This window comes from Heloderma suspectum, chromosome 12, assembly GCF_057233095.1.
Source record: "Heloderma suspectum isolate Gila_16-S chromosome 12, 16-S_ref, whole genome shotgun sequence".
Lineage (NCBI taxonomy): Eukaryota > Metazoa > Chordata > Lepidosauria > Squamata > Helodermatidae > Heloderma > Heloderma suspectum.
The window spans coordinates 15,464,346-15,491,056 of record NC_139469.1 but is presented as its reverse complement, the minus strand read 5'-3'; the positions used below and the strand labels follow the sequence as shown (position 1 = coordinate 15,491,056).

At 44.2% G+C, this 26,711-nt stretch overlaps 1 protein-coding gene across 1 annotated transcript in view; it reads left to right on the top strand.

Moving 5' to 3' along the window:
* The window catches only part of OTOA (otoancorin), a 72,255-nt gene that overhangs the window by 7,899 nt on the left and 37,645 nt on the right, over positions 1-26,711 (top strand). The window contains exons 9-21 of the mRNA XM_084818467.1: positions 2,574-2,689; positions 3,779-3,918; positions 5,810-5,933; positions 7,747-7,962; positions 8,862-9,029; positions 11,496-11,636; positions 13,832-13,887; positions 15,101-15,218; positions 16,801-16,874; positions 19,473-19,608; positions 20,750-20,940; positions 24,490-24,583; positions 25,311-25,443. Of these exons, the coding sequence (XP_084674593.1) occupies positions 2,574-2,689; positions 3,779-3,918; positions 5,810-5,933; positions 7,747-7,962; positions 8,862-9,029; positions 11,496-11,636; positions 13,832-13,887; positions 15,101-15,218; positions 16,801-16,874; positions 19,473-19,608; positions 20,750-20,940; positions 24,490-24,583; positions 25,311-25,443 (1,707 nt within the window). The remainder of the gene's footprint in view (positions 1-2,573; positions 2,690-3,778; positions 3,919-5,809; positions 5,934-7,746; positions 7,963-8,861; positions 9,030-11,495; positions 11,637-13,831; positions 13,888-15,100; positions 15,219-16,800; positions 16,875-19,472; positions 19,609-20,749; positions 20,941-24,489; positions 24,584-25,310; positions 25,444-26,711) is intronic.

The window sequence follows — 26,711 nt, the reverse complement described above, 5'->3', positions numbered from 1 at the left end:
GAGGCAGCAGCAAGGTATTGGAGGAGAGAGCCGAGTGCCAAGCAGCCTGCCCTGTGCCCCATAAGCCAGCGTGCTGTCTTCAGGTGCAGTAGAGGATGCTGTTCCGTTGTCATTGTTGAAGAAATAGTCCAGCCAGCTTTTATACATGGAACCGGGGAGGGCACCATCTTGTTCATTGCCTCAGGAATGTCTTGCCGACCCTGCGTGGATGTCATAGGATTGCGCCCTTAGAATCACAAGGTTGGAAGGAGCTGGAAGATCACCCACTGGGAAACATGATCTCCAAAGGACATCTGGATTCTGGACATCATTTCCCGGGAAATACCTCTGTATACAACAGTGTGGCTGTTGGTTGCTGCTCGATCCAGTAGAGGGCTCCAAAGCAAAAGCGATAGATGACCAACTAAGGATGTACAAAAGTCACCTTGTCCCGCAGCTTTTTTCGCGGTGGGGGGGAGGCGCTTCGCTTCTCCCCCCGAAGTTCATGCGAGGGGGGGGTGTCTTCCCGCCTCGCCTGGCCGAAATTCAGGCCAGGGGGGAGGCTTCCTGCCTTGCCCGGCCGAAATTCAGGCCAGGGAGAAGTGCCCCATCTCCCCGGCCGCGAACTTCAAAAGAAAAGTTAAAAAAAAAAAAAGCCCCTGTGATAGGCTACGTAACGATTTACGTAGCCTATCACGGCTAGATCTGCAAAGTCAGCCGTGATAGGCTACGTTAATCGTCACGTAGCCTATCACGGGTGACTTAAAAAAAAAAAGCGCGTACGCAAATGGCGGCCCCCATAGGGAGCCGCCATTCACGTTCCTTATTTGGTCCCTGTAGTCTACGTAAAGATTTACGTAGACTACGGCGAAAATAAGGGCAACGCAAGTAGTGTTCCCTTATTTTCGCCGTAGTCTACGTAAATCTTTACGTAGACTACAGGGACCAAATAAGGAACGCGAATGGCGGCTCCCTATGGGGGCCGCCATTTGCGTACGCGCTTTTTTTTTTTAAGTCACCCGTGATAGGCTACGTGACGATTAACGTAGCCTATCACGGCTGACTTTGCAGATCTAGCCGTGATAGGCTACGTTAATCGTTACGTAGCCTATCACAGGGGCGTTGTGTTTTTTTTTACTTTTCTTGTAATGGCGGCGGCGGCAGCCGGTCGAAAGACCGGCTGCCGCCCCCGCCCCTGCCCCTGACGAAGACCTGCCAAACCGCTGCCGGGACCCGCCGCCGGGAGCAACATTCGTAAAAGATAAGTCCCATCCCAGGGGGGGGGCAGGGGGGGAGAATTTCTCCCCGAACCTTCGGAGGACCGAATGCGTTGGCACTCGGCCCCCCGAAGTTTCGGGGAGAAATTCTCCCCAATCCCTACAACTGACTGGTTGACTTGAAATCCTGCCTCTCGGGGAATTAGTGGGAGCTGGATTACTCCAGTATCCTCTATGTGGGGCTGCCTTTGAAAATAGATCTCATAGGACTTGTTAGATCTCATAGAATCATAGGGTTGGAAGGGGCCTACAAGACCATCGAGTCCAACCCCTGCTCAGTGCAGGAAGCCTGATTCCCAGGTGGTTTCCCATCCAAGTATGAACCAGGGCTGATCCTGCTTAGCTTCTGAGATCAGACAAGCAGCATTATTGGAGGAGTATCGTAGAATCATAGGGTTGGAAGGGGCCTACAAGGCCATCGAGCCCAACTCCCTGCTCAGTGCAGGAAGCCTGATTCCCAGGCGGTCTCCCATCCAAGTACGAACCTGGCTGACCCTGTTTCGCTTACGAGATCAGACACATGCAAAAGTGCAGTTGGTCCACAGTAGAGATGCCTGATTTTTCACTGGACGGAGCACAACATTCAAACCCTATAACTGATTCTGTACCATCTTCATTGCTTACCACTTTGTTTCCCGGTTCAATTGACAACAGTGCCTGTGCTTACCTTTAATGCCCTTCGTGCAGCCTTGTATTTAAGCATTAGCCTGGTAGCCACAGGCGACAAGGAATTCCATTGCAGACGGAGTGGACTGGTGAAGGGACGAAGTGCTCCGCCTGATTAATGAATATTAGAGACTGACCGTACCTCTCCTATGCTCATCATAGAACCCATAGTAACAAACCATCCATGCCCAAGAGGGAAGCATCATCAGGATTGAGGGAACCTCTTGTTTTGCTGGAGTTTAAAAAAAAAAAAAAAAAGTCTTAAGAAAAACGTAAAGGGGGAGAACTCCGAGAACAGCCCAATGAGCACTGAGCATGGAATGGTAACTGACTGTTGGGGTAGAAACTGGTGGAGAAAGAAATGGAATGGAGCATTTGGGGATAGACCATAGCTGGCTAGCTGGAATGCTTAACAGGAGCATTGCACACTGCAACATTTTGTAGCAGGTCCCACTGATCTGTATAGCGCACAATCCTGTGCGTGTTTAGACAGAAAAAAGTCTTAGAACTCCCAGCATGCCACCAGCCAGCACGGCTGGCTGGTAGCATGCTGGGATTTGTAAGACTTTTTTCTGTCTAAACATGCACAGGATTGCACCCTTATAATATCAATTATGTTCCCATGCGTGGTTATGAGTATTTTATTTTGAGGCATCCCAGATTCAGAGAATTCTACTTCATGGGTCAGCGCAGAAAACATGTGGATTCTCGGAAGATACATGGTTCATCTCCCGCTAGAAGAAATCAGAAAAATTAACCCTTATGAAGTAAGTAAAAAGGAAGTACGCATCTGAATGCTGATTCTGGAATATATAATGCATGGTTGATGGGATTCTCATGGCTCCAGAGTATACTCTGGATCACCTACGTAGATATATATTTACAGAACCAGTTTGGGTTCTGAATACCTTTAACACCCATGAATGAGAGTAGGCTGGGGCTGATGGGAGTTGAAGTCCAGCAACAGCTGGAGGGCCACAGGTTCCCCACTCCTGCTATGTACCGAACTCAGTTTCCAAGTGTGAGTTCGTATGTAGCCAAAACAGCACCACCCATGCACAAGAGGAAAGTATTAGTAGGTTCAGGGGAACTCCGAGGTTTGTGGAGGTACAACAAAAGGTTGTGGGGGGGAAACGAAGGAGGGAGGACTTCAAAAACAGCCTAGTGAGGATTGAGCATGCTCAGTGGCCATGGAATACTGACTGACTATTGAGAGGACAAAATGGAAAACAGGGAGGGAAGGGAGTATGGAATGGAGTCCTGTGAAAAGGGTCAGAGCTGGCTAGAACCCAGAACAAGAACACACCGCATTGCAACATTTTGTTGCAGGTCCTTCTTCTGAAATACTTAATATGCATGGGCAGGAAGAAAGGTGGTTAGCTGAAAGCTGATTTGTGCAATTCACTACATCTATCACTACTATGTCCATACCTGAATGTCAGCATTGTCAGAGTAGGATCATCAGGGTAGTTCTACAATAGTTATACCATCCAAATTAAATGTTTTAGGTACTATTGTTAGAATTTAAAATGCCTGTTTCCCATATTTTATGTTGCATTAACTATATTCAAAAATTAATTAGAATACACACAACCTTCTTGGTGTCGCTGGTGAATGCTGCAGCCAGGTTTTATTTTCTGAACTGTGCTGGAAGTTGTAGCTGATGAATTATTGCAGGATTGGGTCCATACCTTATTATTCAGAAAAAAAAGTAGACGTCTTGTTGACCGTTATACAACATTCAAATAGTTCTTTTTGTTGCAAGATTATACCAGAAATGACGTAAGTGTGGATATTTAATGCATTTTGTTAAATGCAGTCCCTGATAAAGCACCCCTCTTTTTTATGCTAACTAGATGAGGTTTTTCATCAGTTATGACAATGCAACAAAGCAACTCGATACTGTGTATGATATTACACCAGATCTTGCACAAGCTTTCTTGGAAAGAATAAATGCGTCAGGATTTGATATGAGAAACACGTCAACTCTCTATAGGCAAGTTCACATTTTTCATGGTTGTATTTTGGAGAAACTTTTTGTAGGCTGGGCATGGGAAACAGGAGAGGCTAGCTAGAATCTAGCCAGATTGGAACCCCAGACAGGCCAGATGTTCCAAGGATTGTTATGAGGACGTGGAAAATTGTTCTGTTTGGGACTACTGGCTGCCACATTGTCCCAAGATTGGAATTTTTTATAAGAAGGAGCAATCAATCAGTCCACCCCCCCACCTCGCTCACATTCTGATGTGGTACAGTCCCAGCAGGGCTGTAACATATGATATTTCTGTAGCATGTTGATATTTCTGGTCACGTAGGTTCATACTTTCATCTTTGGTGAGAATGTTCTACAGTGCATTTGAAGTTTTGGAACATGGTTGCTGATTATTGTCAGGAATTTCTTCATGTTAGTTCACTGCTAACTCCTAAAGCAATGCTGTTTCATCTTTTTGAACCTAATGATCCTAGATTCCTTCATAAAGACCTCCTTAGGCAATTGTATACAGCTGTAAAGTCATGTATAGCATGTAATTGGAAGTCTCCAAAGCAACCAACTAAAGAGCAGTGGGTTGATAAAATTTGGGAGACTATGGCTATATATAAATGTACTCAGCAAGTGCAGCAAGCAAGTAATCCTAACTTGAAGAATGATATTATGGTACCATGGTTTCCATTTATTTCCTGTGCTGAAGCTCTTAAAACATATGGTAAAATCCCAACCAGGTACAGTTGCTTATATATTTTTTTGTGATTCATACACATATACACACAAAATGACATAAACTTACTCTCTTTTTATATGTTGTATAACTTGTATTTTCACTTTAGTTAGGTATTGTGCTTTTACTTAGGGCGTTTTACTGTGGATGTTCCTTAAGCATATCAGTCATAGACTAACGTTTATAATTACTGAATTCCTTTGTTTCTTTAGTGATTTTGATTTATTATTATGTATGTTCTTTTTCTTCTTTGTGTTGCCTTTATTTTGTTAACTTTATTTCGAAATAAAATAACATTTCATGGGGAAAAACTTCTGTTGTAGCTTCGCTCAAAATAATTTGCTATGACTTGGTTGTAGCTTGGCTCAAAATGCTTTGCTATGAGTTGGTGCCCCCCCCCCCAATAATAACATTTGTCATACATGGTGTGGTTAGAGTATTTTATTACCATATTATGATCCTTACAACAACCCTGAAAGGTAGGCCAGCATGTTTATCTACACATTGCAGACGGAGGAGGTGCTGAGGCCACCTAATGAGTGTATGGCAGAGGGGAGATTCAAACCAGGGACTTCCTGATTTGCACCTCTCAGAGCAATTGTAGCCATTTCTATTCAGAAGTGATGCCCATTTAGTTCAATGGGACTTACTCTCAGGTAGGTGAGTACAGGATTACACTGTCGGTCTCTTGGTTATCACAACTTGTGCCCCTTCACTACCCCTCCCCTCACCCCTCACCATTGACTATGCTGGCTAAGGCTGATGGGAGTTGTGGGCCAAAACATATGGAGGTCCATAAGTTGCCCACCCCTGCACTATGCAATACTAACTGCACTACATTATTATTTATTTTATTTATATACTGCCCTTCCTCCCAGCGGAGCTCAGGGCAGTATGACAACAAAATAAGAAATACATCTATATACAAATCATTAAAACCTCCAACCGTATATCTAAATAACAACATAAAACAATGCACACAGTCTCAAACCGGCCAGATTACATCCCCAAACTCAAATGATCAGGCATGTTTTTAATTGTCACCAAAAACTAAAATAAGTGAGGGTCAGCTAAGCTCCACTTTTCGGGCGGAGGTGGGGAGGGATTCAATAATAGTGATGGTATTCAAGGCGAAAGGTAGGCAGCTAACTTCTTCATTCTCTTACACAGATTAGGCTTGTTGGTTTGCTTTTACAATGACTTGGAACAAATGGATGCCAACGTGGCCCGGATTTTACTTCATCAAATGATTAAATGTAACCAGCTGAGAGGTTTCCAGGCTGACGTTCGGAAGGTGGGTATAGAGTTCGCTCTTGCTTGCGCCATCAGGCTGCTTTCATCTTGCAGGAGGACATTAGAGGTGCCAGTTCCTATTTGAGCTGTTCAGAAAAGTGAGTTTCTCTTTTGAAGTGTTGACATCTGTTGAGAACGTCTGTTTAGTAAATCTTGCTATTGAATAGAGAAGCAAAGGAGAGCTGACCTCAGAAAATAGATCTTGTTATACCATCCAGGGCTGTGGTCAGAGGCGGTTCTATAGTTGGGGTGAATGGGGCAGTGATTGTCTCCCACCCGTCTCCCACCCACCTGTGCCAGAAAGATCCTCCAGAACCAGGTGTGTTTGCTCCAATGCGCGGCATGCGGCTTTTAAGTGCCATGCACGATCTTCTCCTGTTCTCCTCTGGCAGTAAAATATTGAGCATCTGCCTTGCTCTCCACCCCAGCAGCCCCAGTGGGCGTCAGCTGCCACTGGGTGTAGTGGAGGGGTGAATGCCTGAGAGTGCAGCTCTGGGACTTTTTTTCCAAAACAAGAGCAATTACATCATCTGCTGGAGCACCAGGGTAAATATTCACACCCCAAAAACAATGACAAGGCATCTGCTTTGTGAAGGGTTGCTGGAGGATGGAAAAATGAGGAGGGATTGTTGTGTAGAGGGGAAGAGAATGCATGTGATCTGGTTGCAGTTTTCCTCCTGCAACAGGTGTGGTCAGTCAGTGCTTAAGCTCTCAAAAGGGAAAGCTGAGACTTTATCCGCGTGGGATATAGTTGATTGCTATTACGTGTGTGAGGAGAGGGAGGATATAATTGCTCAGTGATGGGAGAACAGCATTCTTCATATGCTCAGAGGCACTCTTTATTTCGCTGTTATTTCTGCAAACATTGGTGAAATATAAATAAATTTGAGTAATTCTAAATTTGCATGCATACACGCACACGCGCATATATATATATAGAGTGAGAGAGAGACAGAGACAGAGAGAGAAAGGTTGGTGTAAAGCGGCACAACAGCAAAGCAACAAGGGGGCCTTGGATCCACTGTGGATGATGTCAGTCTTAAGGTAAAATGTGTAAGAAAGCTTGAAAGACTAACAACAGAGTATTAAAAAAATATTTTTAAGCTAAACGTTTTGGCTAAACGTTTTTAACAGCACAGCTACTGATGAGGGTGGAAGCCGAAACGTTTAGCTTAAAGATTTTTTTTTTAATACTCTGTTGTTAGTCTTTCTAGCTTCAGATATATATATATATATATACATACACACCCACACACACCTGCAAATTTGTGTTATGGGCCTGTAGCCTGGATCTTTTAAGTATGTAGCAACACCCTTTGCACTGGCTTGTGAATGAGGTGATAATAAGGCTTTCCAGTATTACTATTATTTTGACAGATTAGCATAGAAGAAATCAGAGAATGAGAAAAATTAAGCAAAGGCGGCATACTTCTTTCCCTTTCTTTGATGGGGCGCCTACTCCATGCTAGCAGTTTAAATGGCAACACTTCCTCGCAAGACTGTTTGCATTTCAAATTAAAAGCTAAAGAAGATCTGTTATGTTAAAGGTCAATATGTTTTAGAAATTGAGCTTATGCAGACAGAGGTAAGCACCCTTGAGTTCAATGGAGCTTACTCCTAGGGAACTATGCATAGCATTGCAATCATGCTGATAATAAATTATGGGTACTCTGCTAAGTACTGCTGTTCTGTGTGTGCGCACGAGTGTATGTGTGGCAGTTGTGATGAGCTCTTACACTCCAAAATTTACCACTACACCAATGTCAGCATCTCATCAGCAGCTGTTCAAAGTCCTTTTTAATTAATGGTTTCAGCTCAAATCCCAGCTTCTTGAGGTTGCCATGCAAAACCAGACATTGAATGACACCCTTGGCTTACTCTCGGATGCAGTAGTAGGACTGACAACCATCCAGCTAGAATCTCTCTCACCTGAGGCTGTGCACACTGCAATCCAAACATTAAACCAAGTCTCTGGATGGGCCAAAAGTCAAATCATGATTTTATCCAGCAAATATCTGATGTATGAGAAGGTATGTTTGGGTATTTTGTTGTAAAGGGAATCAAAAACAGGATCTCTGGGTTGGCCCATTGGAATGAAATTTACAGTAAAATAATACCGCTATTAAGATGTTAACCAAAGTTGTGAAATGTGAGGCAGTGTGGTGTATTGCAGGGGTGGGCAGAAGGTAGTTCTCCAGACATTTTGGACTTCAAAGCCCTTGCCAGCATGGCCAGTAAAAAGAAATGCTGGGAGTTGAAGTCCAAAACACCTGGAGATCTACTTTCTGTCCACCCCCTGGTATATTGGACTTGGACCAGGAAGATACAGGTTCAAATCCCCAATTAGTCATGACACTCATGAGGTGACCTTTGGTCATTAATTCTCTCCCAGCCTGACACAGGGTTCACAGGGTTCTTGTGAGGATATAAAGGGGTAACCATGTAGGTTTACTGCACTGAGCTTCTTGGAGGAAGGAGAGGATATTATTTTGAGAAATAAAATAAATGCAGACTTTTGAGCTATACTCTCAGGTTTGAACATCTGTAATTCCTCGAAAACCTGGAACATAAAAAAAAAAATAGCTATGCAATCATTAATGACTGCTATGACTATAGCGTGCAAACTCTATACAGCTAGAATTGAGGGATTTTCACATGCAATATTAAAAATATTGGTTTGCTTTTCTGACATCTGTAATGAGATCATAAATAACAGCATTGGCTAGAATACACCTTTAAAATTGCTCTCTTCGGCTTTCCCTCCTGCATTAACATGAATTAATTGAGTGCAAATGGCCCAGAAGCCTTCTACATAAGATATGCAAAACCACACTTGAAGATTTTATATATAACCCACGCATACCATCCAGGTGCCAGTGCAATTATATAATTAATCTGCGGGTGTGCATTTCTTTTGCTCTTTATGTAGGTTTTGTTGTTTCATAATATTAGCCAAATGGGTGCTTTGGTGACTGGGATTAGCACTCACTCGTTCCATAACATGGACCCCAAAGAACTCACTCAGGTTATCAGAGGCACACTAGGTCAACGCATGCCTGATTTGTCACCAGCGCAACAGCAAGGGATCCTCCGGAAGGTAAGTACAAATATCTGTGTGTAGGGAGTGGGCAAGTGAGGTTCAGGTGTCTGATTTTCATAGTGTCCTGTTCTGAGGTTGCTTGAGGCTTGCATGGGAAGCTGGTATCAAGAGCAAGGCAGAAAGAAAGAAGGACCTTGGATAGCTACTATAACTAGGAGGATGTTGTCTCAGCAGGGAGCTGAAGTCAATTGAAGCCTTATGTAGGCTGACAAGACCTGTAGTGTGGTCAGATTCACCACTCCTGGAGGAACAAACTGGATTTTCAAGGGCCCTCATTTGATTTTGTAACCTGAAACTTCTGCGAGGCTGGGGAGATGGAGGTTCTGCCAGGGACTCATCCTCTGAGCTAGAGGACAGTAGCAGGACTGTGTCCTCTGGCCAAGAGGGCCCTGAATAAGACACTAACTGCTACCCCCAAGGAAATAGCTTTTAACTCCTAATTACCTCCTAATCAGAATCTTCTGCTGCAAACTGGAAGGCATTAGGGGTGATGGTCATGACACATGTTCCTTGATGGGACCAAAAAGCCATCAACTCAGACCTCTTCCACACATCAGCTTCACACATGGACACACAATGTTACCAGGAGAACTAGTCTCAACACGGTTTCAAGAGCATCATGTAACTTATCTTTGAGTTGTTAACAGGGAAATAATACAGTTACAAAGGCATAGAGCCTGGGTACATCTTACAGTCACAAAATGAAAACTCTGCTTGCAGAGAATTCTGAAGACTTCCTAACCAACATGCAGAGAACATCAGAAAGGATTAGTGGCCCATTTCAGCCAGTCACCATCCTAGAGCATAGTGTAGGTCAGAGATGAGGAAAATGTGGCCCTCCAGCTGTCGGTGGAGGCAGAAAATGTAGTGTGTGTCAAACACTTTCTGAAAATGTACTTATTCATGCAAGCTTTCCCCAGCTTATAATTGATCATCTTGATACCACTCTGTCTTATTGCCATGTTACTTTACCTTTTGTTGTAAATTGAAACTTTTTAGTGTTATATTCTACTGTATATGTCCTTTTAACTGTGATTTCTTTACTTGTGTACGCAAACCACTACGAAATGTTATTATATTAAGTGGTAGACAAGTACTATGAATAAATAAATATACAAACTCCCATCATCCCTCATCATTGGCTATGCTGGCTAGGGGTGATGGGAGTTGCAGTCGACCAACATCAGTAGGGACACACGTCCTCCACCCCTACTTTAGGTGATCAGGAATCAGCTGCAGCAAGCCCAGCCTCAGGCGCTCTCAATCCCCTCTTTTGTCCTCGTAGCCAAAATTCCACAACTGAGATTATGACCTAGTATAGTGTCACAGAGAGCAAGGCCAGGATCTCTTCTCGATCATCCCAGAGTGCAGGACACGGAATCATGGGCTCAAGTTACAGGAAGCCAGATGATGGCTGAACTCTCCCATACTGGAGGCATTCAAGATGAGGCTGGACAGCCATCTGTCAGGGATGCTTTGACTTGGATTCCTGCATTAAGCAGGGGGTTGGACTCGATGGTCTTATAGGCCCTTTCCAACCCTACTATTGAAGGGACTGAAGGGAGATATGATAGCGTTCTTTTTCAAACTGCTGCCTTTTCTCTGTCTAAACGTGCATAGGATTGCGCCCTTAAAGTATTTTTATCTCGCTTCTCAGCCAAAAAGGCTCTCAGAGCAACTTATAGATCATCAGTAAAATAAGGCAATTCCCGCCCACAGGCTTGCAATCTAAAAAGACATGACACACACGAAGAAAGGACAGGGGAGGGAAGAGGAAAAAAATAAGTCTTTCAGCAGGGCTGGTAGAATGGGCCTGCTTCCCCCCCCCCCCTTTCATCTCCCCTCAGTGCAGCCTGCTGGAATGGCTGCTGCTGGGGACTGCTGGAGGAGGAGGAGACTTCATGGAGGTGTCTTCAGCAGGGGTGGTGGAATAGTTCTGCTTCCTCTTCTCATTTCCCTCAGCACAGCCTGCTGGAATATGTAAAATTGTTTCTGCCTTATACATATTTGGGGGCCAGGGAGGACAGTGTTCTGGAATCCTATGTAGGTCTCCTCTGAAATAATTGTAACGTTAGCTCCTGAATCTGTTCTGAAATTAACAGCAACATTATCTTTGTAAGGGTTTTTAGAAGTCCCTTGTCCTTCATTTTAAATCCCAGGGGTTGAGTGGGACATACATTTTGAACACATTGTTGTCCTTTTTTTTTTAAAGCTCCATGCCAAACCCCCCCCCCAGAAATGCAAAACCTCATCTTGATTGGTTGGTTGATTGGGTCACAAATAAGACCCTGTGAACTCAGTCAGATGTACTTCCAAATAGGTATGCATAGGACTGCTGCCTTTGAACTTCACACAGATCTATATCTTCAGGCAAAAGAGGGATGGGACTACAGACATTTAGTAAAACAAGATATATAGACCAAGATGAGACCACTGTGTTTCCCTCTTCTGCTTCTTCTGTAGATAATTGCATCCATGGAGCTGTTACCAGCAATCGCTGATGTGCAAGGAGCCTTTTTTAAAGAGGTGTCGCTTTTTGATTTGTGGAAGGAGGAAGGGTTCAACTCTTCCCTAGTGAAAGAAAAAGAATTAAGGCCAAGTCAGGTAATTAATGTGCAGTTGCTCTCCTCAAGGTTTGGTGACAAAGAGGACAGGGCAGTCAGGCTGAATTAGCATGGTTTTTCTCTCACAAGAGGCTGGTGAGTGGATGGCAGAACCGTTCTATTAGAACTGGCAGTCTGGAGTCAGTCAAGTGGTCCCAACCAGTCAGGCAGGAAAGAGGAAGTAAATAGTCTAAGGGCCAAGCTAGGTATGACATCAATATTCCCGTCACTTGAGTTTAAAAAACACACACAAATAGCTAGTGTGAGGGGAGGATGAGCTTCATTGGAGGCCTGTGGAAAGGGCAAAGGATGGACGCCCCATCCTTTCATACCACAGTCCAAATCTCACTCCCCTCTGACCCCGTCCCACAGCTATTTGTAAAAAACAACAACACAAGGCCAGGCAATGTCCTGTGTAGCTTGGCTCAGACTGAGGATCCAGGCCAAGATTCAGAAGCTTTATAGCCTACTGTGTGGAATTCCATTGGCCCCTTTTGTCACCTGACCCTTGCTGAGCTGGAAGCTATAATACCACTCCCTGGCCACCTGCAGTGCTAGTGCTGAAGAGCAGCAGTGAACAAGTCAGCAGCAACTGCTGGAGTCCCCCAGTTCAAGAAACCTGGCAGCATATGCGTCCACTTACCAGCTCCTCCAAGAGATCAGCCCATGTCCATGCAAACCAAACCACACCAAATCAGCCTAACCCAGACTCAAGCTGACCCTGTGCTAAATACCAAGTTGAACTGCATCCCTTTGGTGTCAGGGTGGACACTGAGCCCATAGAATCCCAGAGTAGTTCTGATGCTGAGGAAGAGCAGTCGCTCCTTTGGGAGAGGAGCGCGCTCCTTTTTTCTGCTGTCAAGGGCTCCTTGGAGGGCTCCCTCAGTCTAATCCAGTAGCCAAGTCCAGACACAGACAAAGGGATTCTTTTCAAAGCTTTATTCTTCTTTTATAACTTAACAGCTCTACAGGTAGCAACTAGATCTGAGCAGCAGCATCCCTATGCCCTAAGTTAGAACAGTTGGTCCCTGTTTGAAGGGCAATTACTGGCAGACCCCTGAATATAAGGACTAGGGAGAATCCCTCCCCTTTTCCCTTGGATCCTCTGGGCGCAACCGTTCTTTGAGCGCGAACTATTTGGCGCCGCACTTTGCGTCTGTGCCGCGCATCCCCCCCAGTCTGCTATCTGTGCTGAGTCACTCCCTGGACTGCTTTCTAAACTAGGAATGTGGGTGGGAGGAATCTCCGTCAGCTGTTGGTCCTGGGAAAAAAGGAGCGCGCTCCTCTCCCGAAGGAGCGACTGCTCTTCCTCAGCATCAGAACTACTCTGGGATTCTATGGGCTCAGTGTCCACCCTGACATTTGGGACCTCCTGAAGCAGGGCCGGTGTCAAGGTTAGGCATGGTTGGGCACCTGCCTAGGGCCTGCACCCCAGCTGAGGCCCACTGTCAAGAGCCACCTGGAGTTGCTCCTCCTCTTCACCATGGCAAGCCTCTTGCTTTGGACTAGACAATGGTGGTGGTGAAAAGGAGGAGTAGATGCCGCAGCCTGCTTGCTCATTGGCTCTCAGCCTGTCAAGTAAACAAGTAGTAGCAATGATGAGAAAGCAGATGAGGAGCAAAAGGGACTGGTGATAATGACAGTGAGATGGTAGACTCACCTCTCTTTTAAAGGCACAGAGCTATATCATAGAAAAGTGAGAACCCTAGGATACCCTAATATTTTTCATAGGGTCTGCTGCCTTGAGTGGACTGGAAGCAGCCAAGGTCTCTCCCAGCCCCAAACAATGTTTACTTCCAAAGGAATTATTAGTTCATGTCAAGCATTAAATGGTTCAATAGTCTTCCTTCCACCCACCCAAATTTTAAATTTGGTATTTTGCACTTATTCAGACAGGCACTGCTAGTCCCCAGTGATCATAAATCTCTACAACATTCCTATATGTTTAATAACCTCTTCCTAACAGTTCCACTATATCTTCTCATTACATATCATTCCTCCTAACAGCATACTTAGGTGGCTGATGTCAGATGGGGAGGGGGATGAAACTGAAGAGGAGTGGGGGAGGAGAGGCTGATGCTCTGGGAAGGACCATTCCTCTTAGGGACTGGGGGTGATACACTGCAACATTTTACTGCAGATTGCGCGCGCGCGTGTGTGTAAAACACACAAAACATAATATAAATTTCATTTCAGGCCTTGTTTCTTTATGAATTATTGTCAAAGAAGACTCCACTTTCTGACCTCTTAAGGTATGAATGCTAATTTCATGCCCAGTCCTATATTTTTTAATCCTTGTTGTGTGGTCAAAGTCCCACAATAGCGAACGTTCTTTGAGGGTTGGTCAGATGCCCAAAATTCCTTCAGGCAGGGCAGCCCTTGGGACATAGACCTATGCAGGAAGACCTGAGATAATGCGGATAGCCCCCAGCAGTATTTGTTCTGGGCATTTCAGCACCATTCACATCTGATGAAGTAAACTCCAGCTTATAAAAGTTCTTTGTTGTTTTGATCCTCCTTTATGCTTTCTCCCCTATTAGACCTGAGAGAGCCAAAAGTAAGTACAGTTGAAATCTTATACTCTAGGTCAACAATTCTCCAACCTAGTGCCCTCTAGATGTGTTGGACTACAACTCCCATCCTTCCCAACCAGGATAGCTGCTGGCTGAGAAGGATGGGAGTTTTAGTCCAACACATCTGGAGGGCACCAGGTTGAGGAATGCTACTCTAGGCTTCTGTGGGAATGTAAGTTAGAATCTATTTAACATATAGAAATGGAGGGACTATTTTGGAAGTCTTAGTCCCCAGTAGAGTGGAAAAGACACCTGTCTGAAACTTTGGACAGCCACTGCTGGTCAGAGTAGACGATATTGAACTTGATGGACCAATGGAATGAGGCAGTGTTTATATCCCTGCGGTCCACACCAGGGGAACAAATTTGCCCACTAACTAGATTGCTGTGGCCAGTCACTTCCATATCTAGACAGTTTTATATTTATAATGAACGGCCTCTCAGTAGTCAAAGTAGCCATCGTCATCATTGTAGTCATCACTGGAGTGTATTCTGGAATCTAGAGTCATTTCTTGTGTGAGCATTTGCTAAGACTATGTTTCTCTGAGCATGTGCAGAGTATCCTTCCCTCAGCACCAATCCTAGCCAGACCCCATACATCTGGTGGTAAGAGACAGAGCTCCCAAGCAGGTGTGAGTTCCACCACCTCTTGTTATATGAATAATAAATAATTTGCATATTGTTTGTGTGAAAGAAAAGAGTGATTAACAGCACAGTCCTATGGCTGAATCCTAAAAACACTGACTAGGGAGTAAACTTCCTTGATCCCAGTGGGACTTGCTTCTGAATAGACATGCATAGGATTGCACTGTTAAGAAGTGGCCAGGGTAGGATCTCTCTCATGCTAGATCATACAGATGCTTACTGTATATCTTTCCCCCGCTTCACATCAGCATCAGTCAGCTGGTAAAAGGAGTAACGTGTTGGCAGATTGAGAATATGAGCACAATCTCCTTTTTGAACATGTTCAGCATTTTTGAAAAGAATCTTCACTTGCTGTCACCATATCAGGTAAAATCCATATTTTATATGTAATAGCAGCTCTGTTAAGAGGCTTCCTGCAGGGTCCTTATTTACACAGAGGGATCTAAGTGGAGATGGGTCGATATTTCTGGTCACTGTCACTTTCACATGTGTTTTTATCCATGATTCTATTCTGTTTCTGCATTAATCTGCAAATGTTTTAAAAATAATTTCAAATATATATATTTAAATGCATATAGTGATGTGTTTAAACTATTGTGAACTGTATTCTAACATTCGGAGAAGCGTGAAATACAGTAGATAGGTACATTCTGATTTTTCACATTAGTCAAAGAGACCAACTAGTTTAGTATAGGAATTCACAAAGATCAAATTTCTCAAACATCCATAGGTCTGTTATGTCAATAGATAAAGCACCCTGTCTCCACTATACCTATTCATATCTGGTTTACTCTAGTCCACCTAAAAGCCAGGAAATATTTCTCTTTTTCTTTGATTCTATTAAAGTAAGCTATTCCTCCATGTATTCAAGCAACTTTATGTACAAAAGAAAATATGATGTAGTGGTTAGAGTGTTGGACTGAGACTTGGGAGACGTGGGTGAAGCCCACTGGGTGACTTTAGGCCTGCCACTGACTCTCAGCCTAACCTACCTCACAGGGTTGTTGTGAGGATAAAATGTATAGGAGGGGGATCATGTAAGCTATAGACCATAGGAATCATAGGAAGCTGCCTTATACTGAGTCAGATGATTGGCCCATCTAGCCCAGTATTGTCGACACTGACTGGAAGCGGCTGTCCAGGGTTTCAGGCAGGATTCTTTCCTTGCCCTACCTGGAGAAGCCGAGGATAGAATCTGGGACTTTGGGGCTACATAGAGGAAAGGTGAGAAATAAATGTAACAAATATATCATTTAATAAACTGATTACTTATTGAAGTGATTTTCACTTCTAGGTACTGCCTTATAGATTGGGAAAGTATCCATTAAGAAAAAAGTACTACCAAACCAGAAAGATGTTTTGTTACAAAGGCCATCAGTCAGAACTATTGGGAGCTTTTGTTACCCTGTTGACAGACAGTGAGTGACTGAAGAGCTAAATTTACAACTATGTTATAATGGCAGTTTAGACTAGAGGTGTTGAACCTCAGGCCCGTGGGCCAAATCTGGCCCTTCAAGGTTCTTCAGATAGCCATCCCCCTTCCTCTTTCCCCAATTGCCAATTGTTTGGTAGATTCCCGGCTTTTACGTAGCTTTTTCCCATTTAAAAGGTTGAAATGCCTCTCCTAAAACGTAGTTGCTTGCCGTAAGAGCTTTATGCTAAAATATGCTAGTATTTTTGGCTCTGCCCCTTTGCCCCATCCACCAATGGAATGTGCCCCCAAGAGCTTCTCTGAAATTGAATTCTGCCCTTGCCCTGAAAGAGATTCGACACATCTGGTTTAGACTCCGAATGCTTAGAGCGAAACTGACAAGGAAATAGATTGGGATGACTGATACCATGCTGGCATTTGCAGGCAAATGAATCACTCAAGATTTTACCTTTTATTTGCATTTTTCCTATACATCCCACAAATTTCAAAGACAGTTTTAAAATGTCTTCCCTGCAGATCAATTGTTTGGCTTGGAAATTTTGGACAGTCTCCAATGAATCTGTACCTCCCTATCTCTTAGCAGTGCTTCCGTAAGTTATTCCTTTTAATTTTTTCTCATGCTTCAGTGTGCTTTTTATATTTTAATGGCACAGAATTATGGAAATGAAGTATGATAGATCCTTACAGCGTCAATGGATTTTTTTCCCCAGTTTTTATTTTCTTCCAGCCAAGTTTCATACATTTGTTTGGAACTGTTCCATGATTTTCAGATAAAGGTTATTGAAGCTGCCTTCAAATCATGAAAAAGCCATGAGTTTGAATTTAATAATAATGCTTAGCATCTGCATGGAGCAGACTTCTCCGACTTGATGCCCTCCAAATGTTGTAGACTTCAGTTCCCATCAGCCCCAGCTATCACAACCAATGATCAGGAATGCTGGGAGTTGTAGTCCAAAACATCTTGAGGGCATGAGGCTGGAGAAGGCTGACGTAGAGCATTTCAAATATTCAAGCCCATTCCTATATATTATTTTATTGTAATCCTTACAACAACTTTGTGAAGGTATATCAATATTATTATCGCCAAATTGCAGATCTGGCCTGAGGCTAAGTAGCTTGCCTATGGCCATTTTGAGAATTCATGGAAGAGATGAGATTCAAACTAAAGCCTTCCTGGCATGTAGCACAGTCACCTGGGAGTAGGTCCCACTGAAGTCACCTGGGAGTAGGTCCCATTGAAGTCAACTGGGAGTAGGTCCCATTGACGTCCATGGGGCTTACTTCTGAGTTGACCTGTATAGGATTGCACTGCTGTTCTGCACTAGTGTGTAGTATAGTTTGTTGACACACTTTTTGATATGTGTGGGTGCTTCCATACAGCCAAAATTGGCCATGGGCTTCTCCGTTACGGGGCAGACTGGAAATAAATCTGTACCTTGACCATTTTGTATACTTAGGCATAGAACATGGAATCATAGGGTTAGAAGGGGCCTACAAGATCATAGAGTCCAACCCCCTGCTCAATGCAGGAAGCTTGATTCCCAGGCAGTCTCCCATCCAAGTATGAACCGGGGCTGACCCTGCCTAGCTTCCGAGGTCAGACGAGATCGGGTGCAGTAAGTGAGTAAACATGCATAGGACTGGGCTATAGGACCCTAGGAGTGCAGAACACATTATATTAGGGTGTGCACCCAGGGAATTTTTTTTTTTAAGGTGAACATTTATTGAATTTGTTGTTGTTCAGTCGTTAAGTCATGTCCAACTCTTCGTGACCCCATGGACCATAGCACGCCAGGCCTTCCTGTCCTCCACTCTCTCCCGGAGTGTGCTCAAGTTCATATTTATTGAATACTCAATCATAAAGGACATTATTTTTATTCATCAAACAAACTAAAGAAACTAAAACTTAATGAAACTTTTTTTTAATTAACAACTAAACTTTACTTTAAAAGTACAAACTTAAAAAATGAAACACAAAATACCAGTTTTTTTTGCGGCCGCTTATATAGGTCAAAGAATTTTCTAGTATAGTAGTCGGAGGGGGAAGGGAGGACCAACCGTAACAAGGCGCTGCAGTAGTGGAGATGCATGCTGTGAGCGAACGCAGACTTCCTATACATTTCTGCAACATCTGTATTATGCAGTTCAGCGTCCTTGCATAATACAACAATCTGTACTTCAGAACGAAAAGAGCGAATCATACGATTAAATGGAAACACAAAGCCACTTCTTTTTTTCGAGACATTAGGGTGTGCCTGGGCATACCTGGCACACCTCATACACACACCTATATATAGGATTCAGCTTTGCAATCTGAATGATTCATGTTGTTGCTGTACATACACACTGCACAAAACTGGCCAAATGATTACTATGGAGGTATATTGATTTAAAATATTTCTAGGCTGCCTTTCCAGGTGAGGTCAAACCCTCTCAAGGAGGCTTCGCACATGTAAAATCACCAGGATTTCAGTGGGTCTGTGGATCCATTCTGGGTTTCGGTCAGAACTAGCCAGAACTCTAAAGGCGCTATCCAAACAGCTGAACTCTATCCCCAAAATGGGTTTGGCATCTTGGATAGCTCCTTTACAGTTCTGGCTGGTTCTGAGTAAAACCCAGGATGGATTCACAGCCTCACTGAAATCAGAGCCACCAGCCTCCACTGAAAATCACCCCATGTATGCCATACTGCAGGGGCAGGGAACCTCAGGCCCAGGGGCCAAATCCAACCCTCTGGGGTTCCCCAGAGGGCCATGCCCCCTTCCCCTTCCCCTGGCCCCACCCCCTTTCCCCCATCCAGCAGTCATTTGGTGATTTCCCAAATTTTGTGCAGTTTTTTCCCCATTCTAAAAGGTTGAAATGCTTCTATTAAGGCTTAGACTGGCAGTAAAAACTTTATGCTAAAATATGTTTATATCTTTTGGTATTTTTGGTACCACCTCTTTTGTGTTTGGCCCCACACCCTGCTTTCAGCCCCACCCACCACTGGAATCACCCACCCCGAATGTCTCCAAAACTGAATTCCACCTCAAGCTGAAAGAGGTTCCCCTGCTATACTGTGGTTTTTGCAGGAAGGATAGGATGTGGTCATAAATACCTTTGCCCCCTTCTTCATGCATTTTGTATGCAGTCCAGTGAAGATCCTATTTTCCTCTTCACAAAACTGTCATTGTACATCTTTCCTCTAGTGCTGAGTATCTGGAATCCATTACAGGATCTCTCTGTGTCCCTTTTGTGGCCAGCCTGGGAAAGGTTGAACTGGATCATCTCATTATAAATATGCAGAAGAAAAAAGCAATTCTGCAAAAAGTACAGGACTGTCTGGTAAGAAGAGTGTTATTTTTATTTTACGAAAAGGTGTATATCCCACTTTGGGGACCAAGCAGGCTTTACAAGGCTGCGTCCCACCAATGCGGGACATACGCTACAGTGGGATGTGGGAGAGGGCCTTCTCTGCTGTGGCACCCCGGTTGTGGAATGCCCTCCCCTTGGAGGCCCTCCCAACTCTGCTCCCCCCCAAATCTGTCTCTTAAAGTGTTATTCATGTTATAATCCACTGCATTTCATGGATGAATTGTTAGATGCCTTGGGTGGACATGGTCCAGAAAGATGGTTTATAAATCATTGAAATAATAAACAAACAAACAAACAAACAGTGAGCAGACCCTAAGCAGGTCTTCCAAGGAAGATTTTAAAATATACATAGGTTCATACAGGTGAAAAGGGCCCCCTATGGCTTCCTACACAAGCGTACATGCACACACACATCCCACAAATTTCCAAAACAGTGTGTCAAAGAGAAGAGAAGAACAAATCAAAATTATGTATAATATAGGTCAGACATTTATACGTACTTCTAGATGGAAATCTTTTCCTGGGGCTCCAGTAACAGCTGTCAGCATTGCATTTGCAGTAGCCATCTGTGTACTTGAATCCCCATCACTGTGTAATGAAAGGGTGTGGGACTTGCCTTTCTGCTGAAGGGATATAGGTATAGATAGATGTAGATAGAGAAATGTCACATATATTTGATGCTGAAGTGTTTGAACTCACAGTCTCTGAAAGGGGAAAAAGAAGAAGGAAACAGAGAGGGAAAGGCATTTTCAAAAGTTGGTAGCGCTGAAAAAGAAGCAGGGGGAGGCACTCTTAATGTCTCTTGGCCTGACGTCACGAACACTGTATAGTAGGTGCCTGCGACCGTACTGCAACCATCATCCCCACATTAAAGGATGTGTGACACTTAAGTTTGCTGTTGCTTCAGGAGCAAATCCAACTAGCATTTCCAGTGCTGGTAAAGAACCATTGTCCCCCCCATTGTGAACGCTTGCTGAAGCACTGAGGTTTGGCTTGGCCCAACAGTAGTTGTACAGACTTTCCAGGCCAACCACTATATTCTACAGAGTACACACCAACCTGTAGCCTGATCCCAACAACACGCACCTGAGCTTCGGCTTCTCTGTTTCAGAATGGCTCGGCCGTTGATGAATACAGCATTGACTTGCTTGGAAACCTCATCTGCCATTTACCCCCAGCGTTCGTTTGTGAGGGAGTATCACCAGAAACTATGGAAACAGTCCTTCACCGATTCAGACAATGCCAACATATCAGCTATGAGCATAAGACGGAGATTAAACGCATACTTACTGAACTGCATGGGTAAGAGAATAACCTGTGCAGGTCTTTCACTTTGAATCTTGGTGCAGAGGCATAGGAGCCCGTCAGCCACTTTCTTCAAGGCAATTTTCCATCCAGTTAGCCATAAAAACCCACAAGTAGATACAAGACCTGTATTTCCAGGGCACAGAAAGGACCCCATGCCGCAGACCCTTCTCCCTTGCCCTTGCAGGGGGATAGCCTCTATCTGCAGTCCAGGCAGGTGTAGTAGACCTGGTGTGCAATGAACACAGTTGTGGTGTGGACTGGAAATGCACACTTGACTGTTCCCTCCCAAGAAGATCCCATAGATGTTCCCTTTTGCTAACTTTGGCTGGTTTGCCAACTATGGCCTCTCCTGGACAGGGATAGCTTGGCCACAGTGGTACAGGTACTCATAACCTCAAGACTGGATTACTGCAATGCAGTCTGTGTGGTGCTGGCCTTAAGACTGATCCAGAAGCTGGAGCTAGTGCAGAACGCAGCAGCTCAGCTGTTGTCAGGAGTTGCCCCTTTTCAGCATGCAACTCCTTTGCTGAGGGAACTGCACTGGCTGCCTATTCACTATCGGGCCAGGTTTAAGGTTCTAGTTGTTGTTCAGTCATTCAGTCATGTCTGACTCTTCGTGACCCCATGGGCCATAGCACGCCAGGCCTTCCTGTCCTCCGCTCTTTCGCGGAGTGTGCTCAAGTCCATATTCATTGCATCGGTGATGCTATCTAGCCATCTCATCCTCTGCCGTCCCCTTCTACCTTCAGTCTGCCTTCAATCCTTCCCAGCATCAGGGTCTTTTCCAGAGAGTTTTCTCTTCGCATTAGGTGGCCAAAATATTTGAGCTTCAGCTTCAGTATCTGTCCTTCCAATGAGCAGTCAGGGCTGATTTCCTTTAGGATTGACTGATTTGACCTCCTTGCAGTCCAGGGGACTCGTAAGACTCTTCTCCGGCACCACAGGCATCAATTCTTCGGCGCTCAGCCTTCCTTATAGTCCAGCTCTCACAGCAATACATTGCTAATGGGAAAACCATAGCTTTGATTATACGGACCTTTGCCGGCAAGGTGATGTCTCTGCTTCTTACTATGCTGTCTAGGTTTGCCATAGCTTTCCTCCCAAGGAGCAAGCGTCTTTTAATTTCATGGCTACAGTCACCGTCTGCGGTGATCTTGGAGCCCAAGAAAATAAAATCTGTCACTGCTTCCATTTCTTCCCCTTCTATATGCCAGGAAGTGATGGGGCCAGATGCCATGATCTTAGTTTTTTGAATGTTGAGTTTCAAACCAGCTTTTGCACTCTCCACTTTCACCTTCAACAAGAAGCTCTTTAGATCTTCTTTGCTTTCTGCCATTAGGGTGGTATCATCTGCATATCAGGGTTCTAGTACTAGTGTACAAAGTCCTATCCAACTTGGGACCAAGATACCTGAGAGAGCGCCTTCTCCCTTACCAACCTACCCAGTCCCTGAGATCATCCGAGGGCATGCTTCTGGTGGTTCTGCATGGACCTATGTGTCAGAAATGGATTGTCCTTCCCCTTTGCAATCAACAGCACAATAGAAAAAGCTTCAGGCTAATATGATTTCATTTTGCTAGAGACTAGCCTCTCTACAAATGCAGATTCAAGGAAACTTGCAGACTGCCCCAGGCCCTAAACAACCTTCCCTAAGCAGAGGAGACAAACCAGAAGGTAAAGAAGTTGCTGGCAGTTTGGGTATGAACTTCATGGCCAAGCTTGCTTTGCAGTGATGCCCCTCCCTTAGGGTGGCTCCCTCTTGCGTTGGCTTCCAAGAGTGGCTATCCTGGTGAAGCATTTGAGCCCTGCCCCTAACTTTTCCCACTTTGCTTTGCAACACGCCCTAGTGTCTCTCAAGTCACAGCAGTCTTCTTCCTCCTCCTTGGAAACTTGAGTTCCCATGATGGAGGGAGAGGGCAGGGACTCAGCCTTGGCCATCTGTTTGTCAAGGCCTTAGGAGGAATCTCTCCTAGTGTCTAGGCGCACTAGGAGGGTCCCTCCCCCAGGCTTTCATTTAGTAGTTCTAACTCTGACTCAGAATTGGAGCTGTCAGACAACTGAAAGGGCTGGGACTCATCCCTGACACTATGGCCTGATTGGAGTCCACCAGGAGAAGAGCCTTCAGCGTGGTGGCCCCCTTCCTATGGAACTCCTTGGCCCTGGAGTTCAACACTGTGTTGCTTCTGGCGCCTCCTGAAAACAGTTCTGTTCCAGTAAGCATTCCTTAAATGACCAGCCACGGTTTTCATTGGCATTCTGTTTTTTAATCATGTTGACCTTTTATCTTTTTTACTATTATACTTCTGTGTTCACTGCTCTGGAATCTGTTTGGATGGGGAGCAGTATACAAATGTTATAAATAAATAGAGGAGCTCCTTTAATTAGAGGACAGATCCTTGTAATTTTAGCTTTCTAGCTCTGTAAGTGTGCATGCAGATGTACCAGTAGTTGCCACAGTCTTTTCTACTTGTGTGCCAAGATGTAGTGTCTTCCTACCTTCACTGGTTGTATAAGATTTCCTGCAACATTGGCTGTGAACAGCACTGATTGGCTGGCAGCTGGCTGTGCACAGTACTGATTGGCTGGCAGTGGTATTCCCTCCTCTGCTTGGAGTCTTTCAAATAGATTGTGCCTTGTAAAACTGCATTATAAATAATGAGCCAAATTAACATTTTAAAGTTGCAGTCCTTACACACACCTACCTAGGAGTAATCCCTGGGGAATTCAACGGGGCTTACTTCTGACCAGACATGTATAGGATTGCACTGTATGTGTATGTTTATTTGACACCTTAAAAATGTTAATGCGTCTTTGGCTCATTATTTAAAACATACACATTTTTAAAGAACTGAAAACTGATTCCAGGGAGGGGCAGTGAGAGGTTCTTGATGTTAGGAAGCTCCAAACTAGTCAGCATGGTTCCCAACAGGATGTAACAGATGGAGATGAGAGAAGAAGCGGGGCCATTTCACCAGCCCTGCTGAAAGGCTACTGAACGTTTTCCTCTTCCCGTCCCATCCTTTTTTCCTGGTGTGTCGTGTCTTTAGATTGTAAATCTCCAGGCAGGGACTGTCTTGTTTTACTGATTGCTCCTTTTTGGTGAAGGAGCAGGATAAAAATACTTTAAATGTATAAATAAGATGGGTTCTGCTACACACATACTGAACTTGTTTTCCCTGAGCTTGTTCTTGGAGAGTAGGTTGTACATATGAATAAAGCATGGTGTGCTATTCCCACAGCAGCGCCGCTGCTCAAAGTATCTATGTTTGGATGCACCTTAAACCAGATCCATATGTTTGCATGCACCTTCCATCCAATTGCTCCAAGTTAGCTGTTTTGTGGAGCAGCCCTCAGATAAATCTAAGTAACAGTAAAATATTTATATTACGTGAAAAGAAAGCAGCGAAAAAGCATGTTACATAGCTACTGCCTTTGTTATTCCAGTATGTGAAGTTGATCTGTACATTTACTTCCTAATTTATTTGAGTATGTTCTAGGATTACATTATTCACATAATATAATATTGAAAAACATTTTTTTCAGTTCTCCAAGAAACTGGACGGCTGAAACAACACAAGATAGCGGACCATTTGTAGCTCTTTTGCCAAAAGCTGAACTGAAAGTCCTTGTTGAAAAGGTATTGCCAGAGTTTTGCTGAAGTGAGTGTAATTCTGCTTAAAATTGATGTGATAGGATGTGTATGCCGGCTATTTTGTGGGAGCTGCAACAAAATGTTGCAGAGTTCCAGCCAGGCATGCCCTTTTGCAGGATATTCCATTCCCCCTCCCACCACCCTTTTCCATTTTCCCCACGAGCCAACAGTCAGCCAGCATTCATTCTGTGTCCACTAAGCACATTCAGGTTTCATTGGGGGGTTTCCCCCCACCCCCTAAAAAGCATTTGTACTTTTGCAAACATTTGGGTTCCCCCAAGCCTGTTGATACCTCTCCCTTGTGTGTGGATTGTGACATTTTGGATACATACGGATCCACACTTGCAGAATGAGTTCACTGTTAGCATATAAAGGATCCTTGCAAAGTACAATCTTTGCTTTGAAAGTAAATATAGTACTGGGGGGGGGGGGGATTCCCTAGGACAGCACTGGAAGATGGGTGGCAGTCAATACAACTGATGACCAGTAAATTCAAGACAGACAGAAGAAATACTTCCAGGGCTAGCATCAATGGTAGGCATGGCTGGCCACCTGCCAAGAGCACACACCCCAGCTGCCCTAGGATCTTCTAGTGGTAAAATGTGCTCTGATCTTCCACATTTGTTTTCCTACATCTTATCACTTCCTAAGTGTCTTCTGTCAAAGCAACAATCATCTAAAATAATCATTTTATCCCTCCATCCCATCAAAGTTTCCTGATATCATCTCAGAAATAGCATCAAAGACATCTGGGCCACTTCCTCCATCCGAAGAGCTGCTGTTGGCTCACTTTGAATTTGTCCGCAACTCCAGCATCCCAGCTGGAGCACTCAGTTCAACTCCTGGTATGTCATTCATTGCTGTCTTTCTGCTGTAGATTTCTTTGTTTGGTTTTATTGGTGTAAATGTGCTTTGAGACAGAGAGCAAAGCAAAATGAAGCAAGAAAAAACAGTGGAGCCTTTGCTCCCTAAACTTAGATCTATTCATGAGCCTGGCAAGTATCCGCTGGATTATGTTAGGAATAACTCAAATGAATGTAACCGCTTTTAAATTTATTTATTTTTTTTGCTCAGCTTATAGCATGGGTGCAGATCCTCATGCCTGGGGGCCAAATCCAGCCCTCTAGGAGGCCCCAAAAGGTCTTTAGGGCACAATCCTCTGTATGCTTAGGCAGAAAAAGCCCCCCAAAGGTAAGAGCTTTGGGGCACAATCCTCTGTATGTTTAGGCAGAAAAAGTCCCCCAAAGGTAAGAGCTTTAAGGCACAATCCTCTGTATGTTTAGGCAGAAAAAGTCCCCCAAAGGTAAGAGCTTTAAGGCACAATCCTCTGTATGTTTAGGCAGAAAAAGTCCCCCAAAGGTAAGAGCTTTGGGGCACAATCCTCTGTATGTTTAGACCCAAAAAAGTCCCACAACTCCCAGCATTCCCCAGCCAGGACTTTTTTCTGTCTAAACATGCATAACATTACTTCCTTAAACTACAGTGTGCTGGCATTTTTGGCCCCACCCACCACTGGAATGTAGCCTCCAAGAGCTCCTCTGAAATGGAATTCAGCCCTTGGGCTGAAAGAGGTTCTGCGCCTCTGGCTTAAAGTATAAACAAAAGGAAGTGTGTACATTTGAGCCAAAGAATTATTTCCATTTAATCCTTTGTCACACATCAGTACACATTGACTCGGCCCTGCATACATCCCAGTGTTGTTCCTTAATCCTTAAAATTTATGAGCATTGTCATACAACCGTTCCTTCTATTTCCAATGTTCAGGCTGTGAGTGTCGTTGCTTTTATGTAGCCAAATGCTACCACCCATGTATAAGAGATGACGCATCAGCAGGTTTGGAGGAACCACAAGGTTTTTAGAAGTACTAATTAAAAAAAGAAACCTGGGGTAGGAGTGGAGGAAACTTCAGAATAGCTTAATGAGGACTGGTAGAGCCCAGTTTGCATGTCTGCAAACCCTCCTCTCCCATTTCATCTTAAGACTCAACTGTGTAGACATCATGACTTCAGCATCAACTCAGTGAACTGATTCACATGATCATCATAGCCCATCATGGCTTACTGAAGCCACGGTGGGTTGTGGTGTGTCCTGGAAGCCATTTTGAACCCCAGCA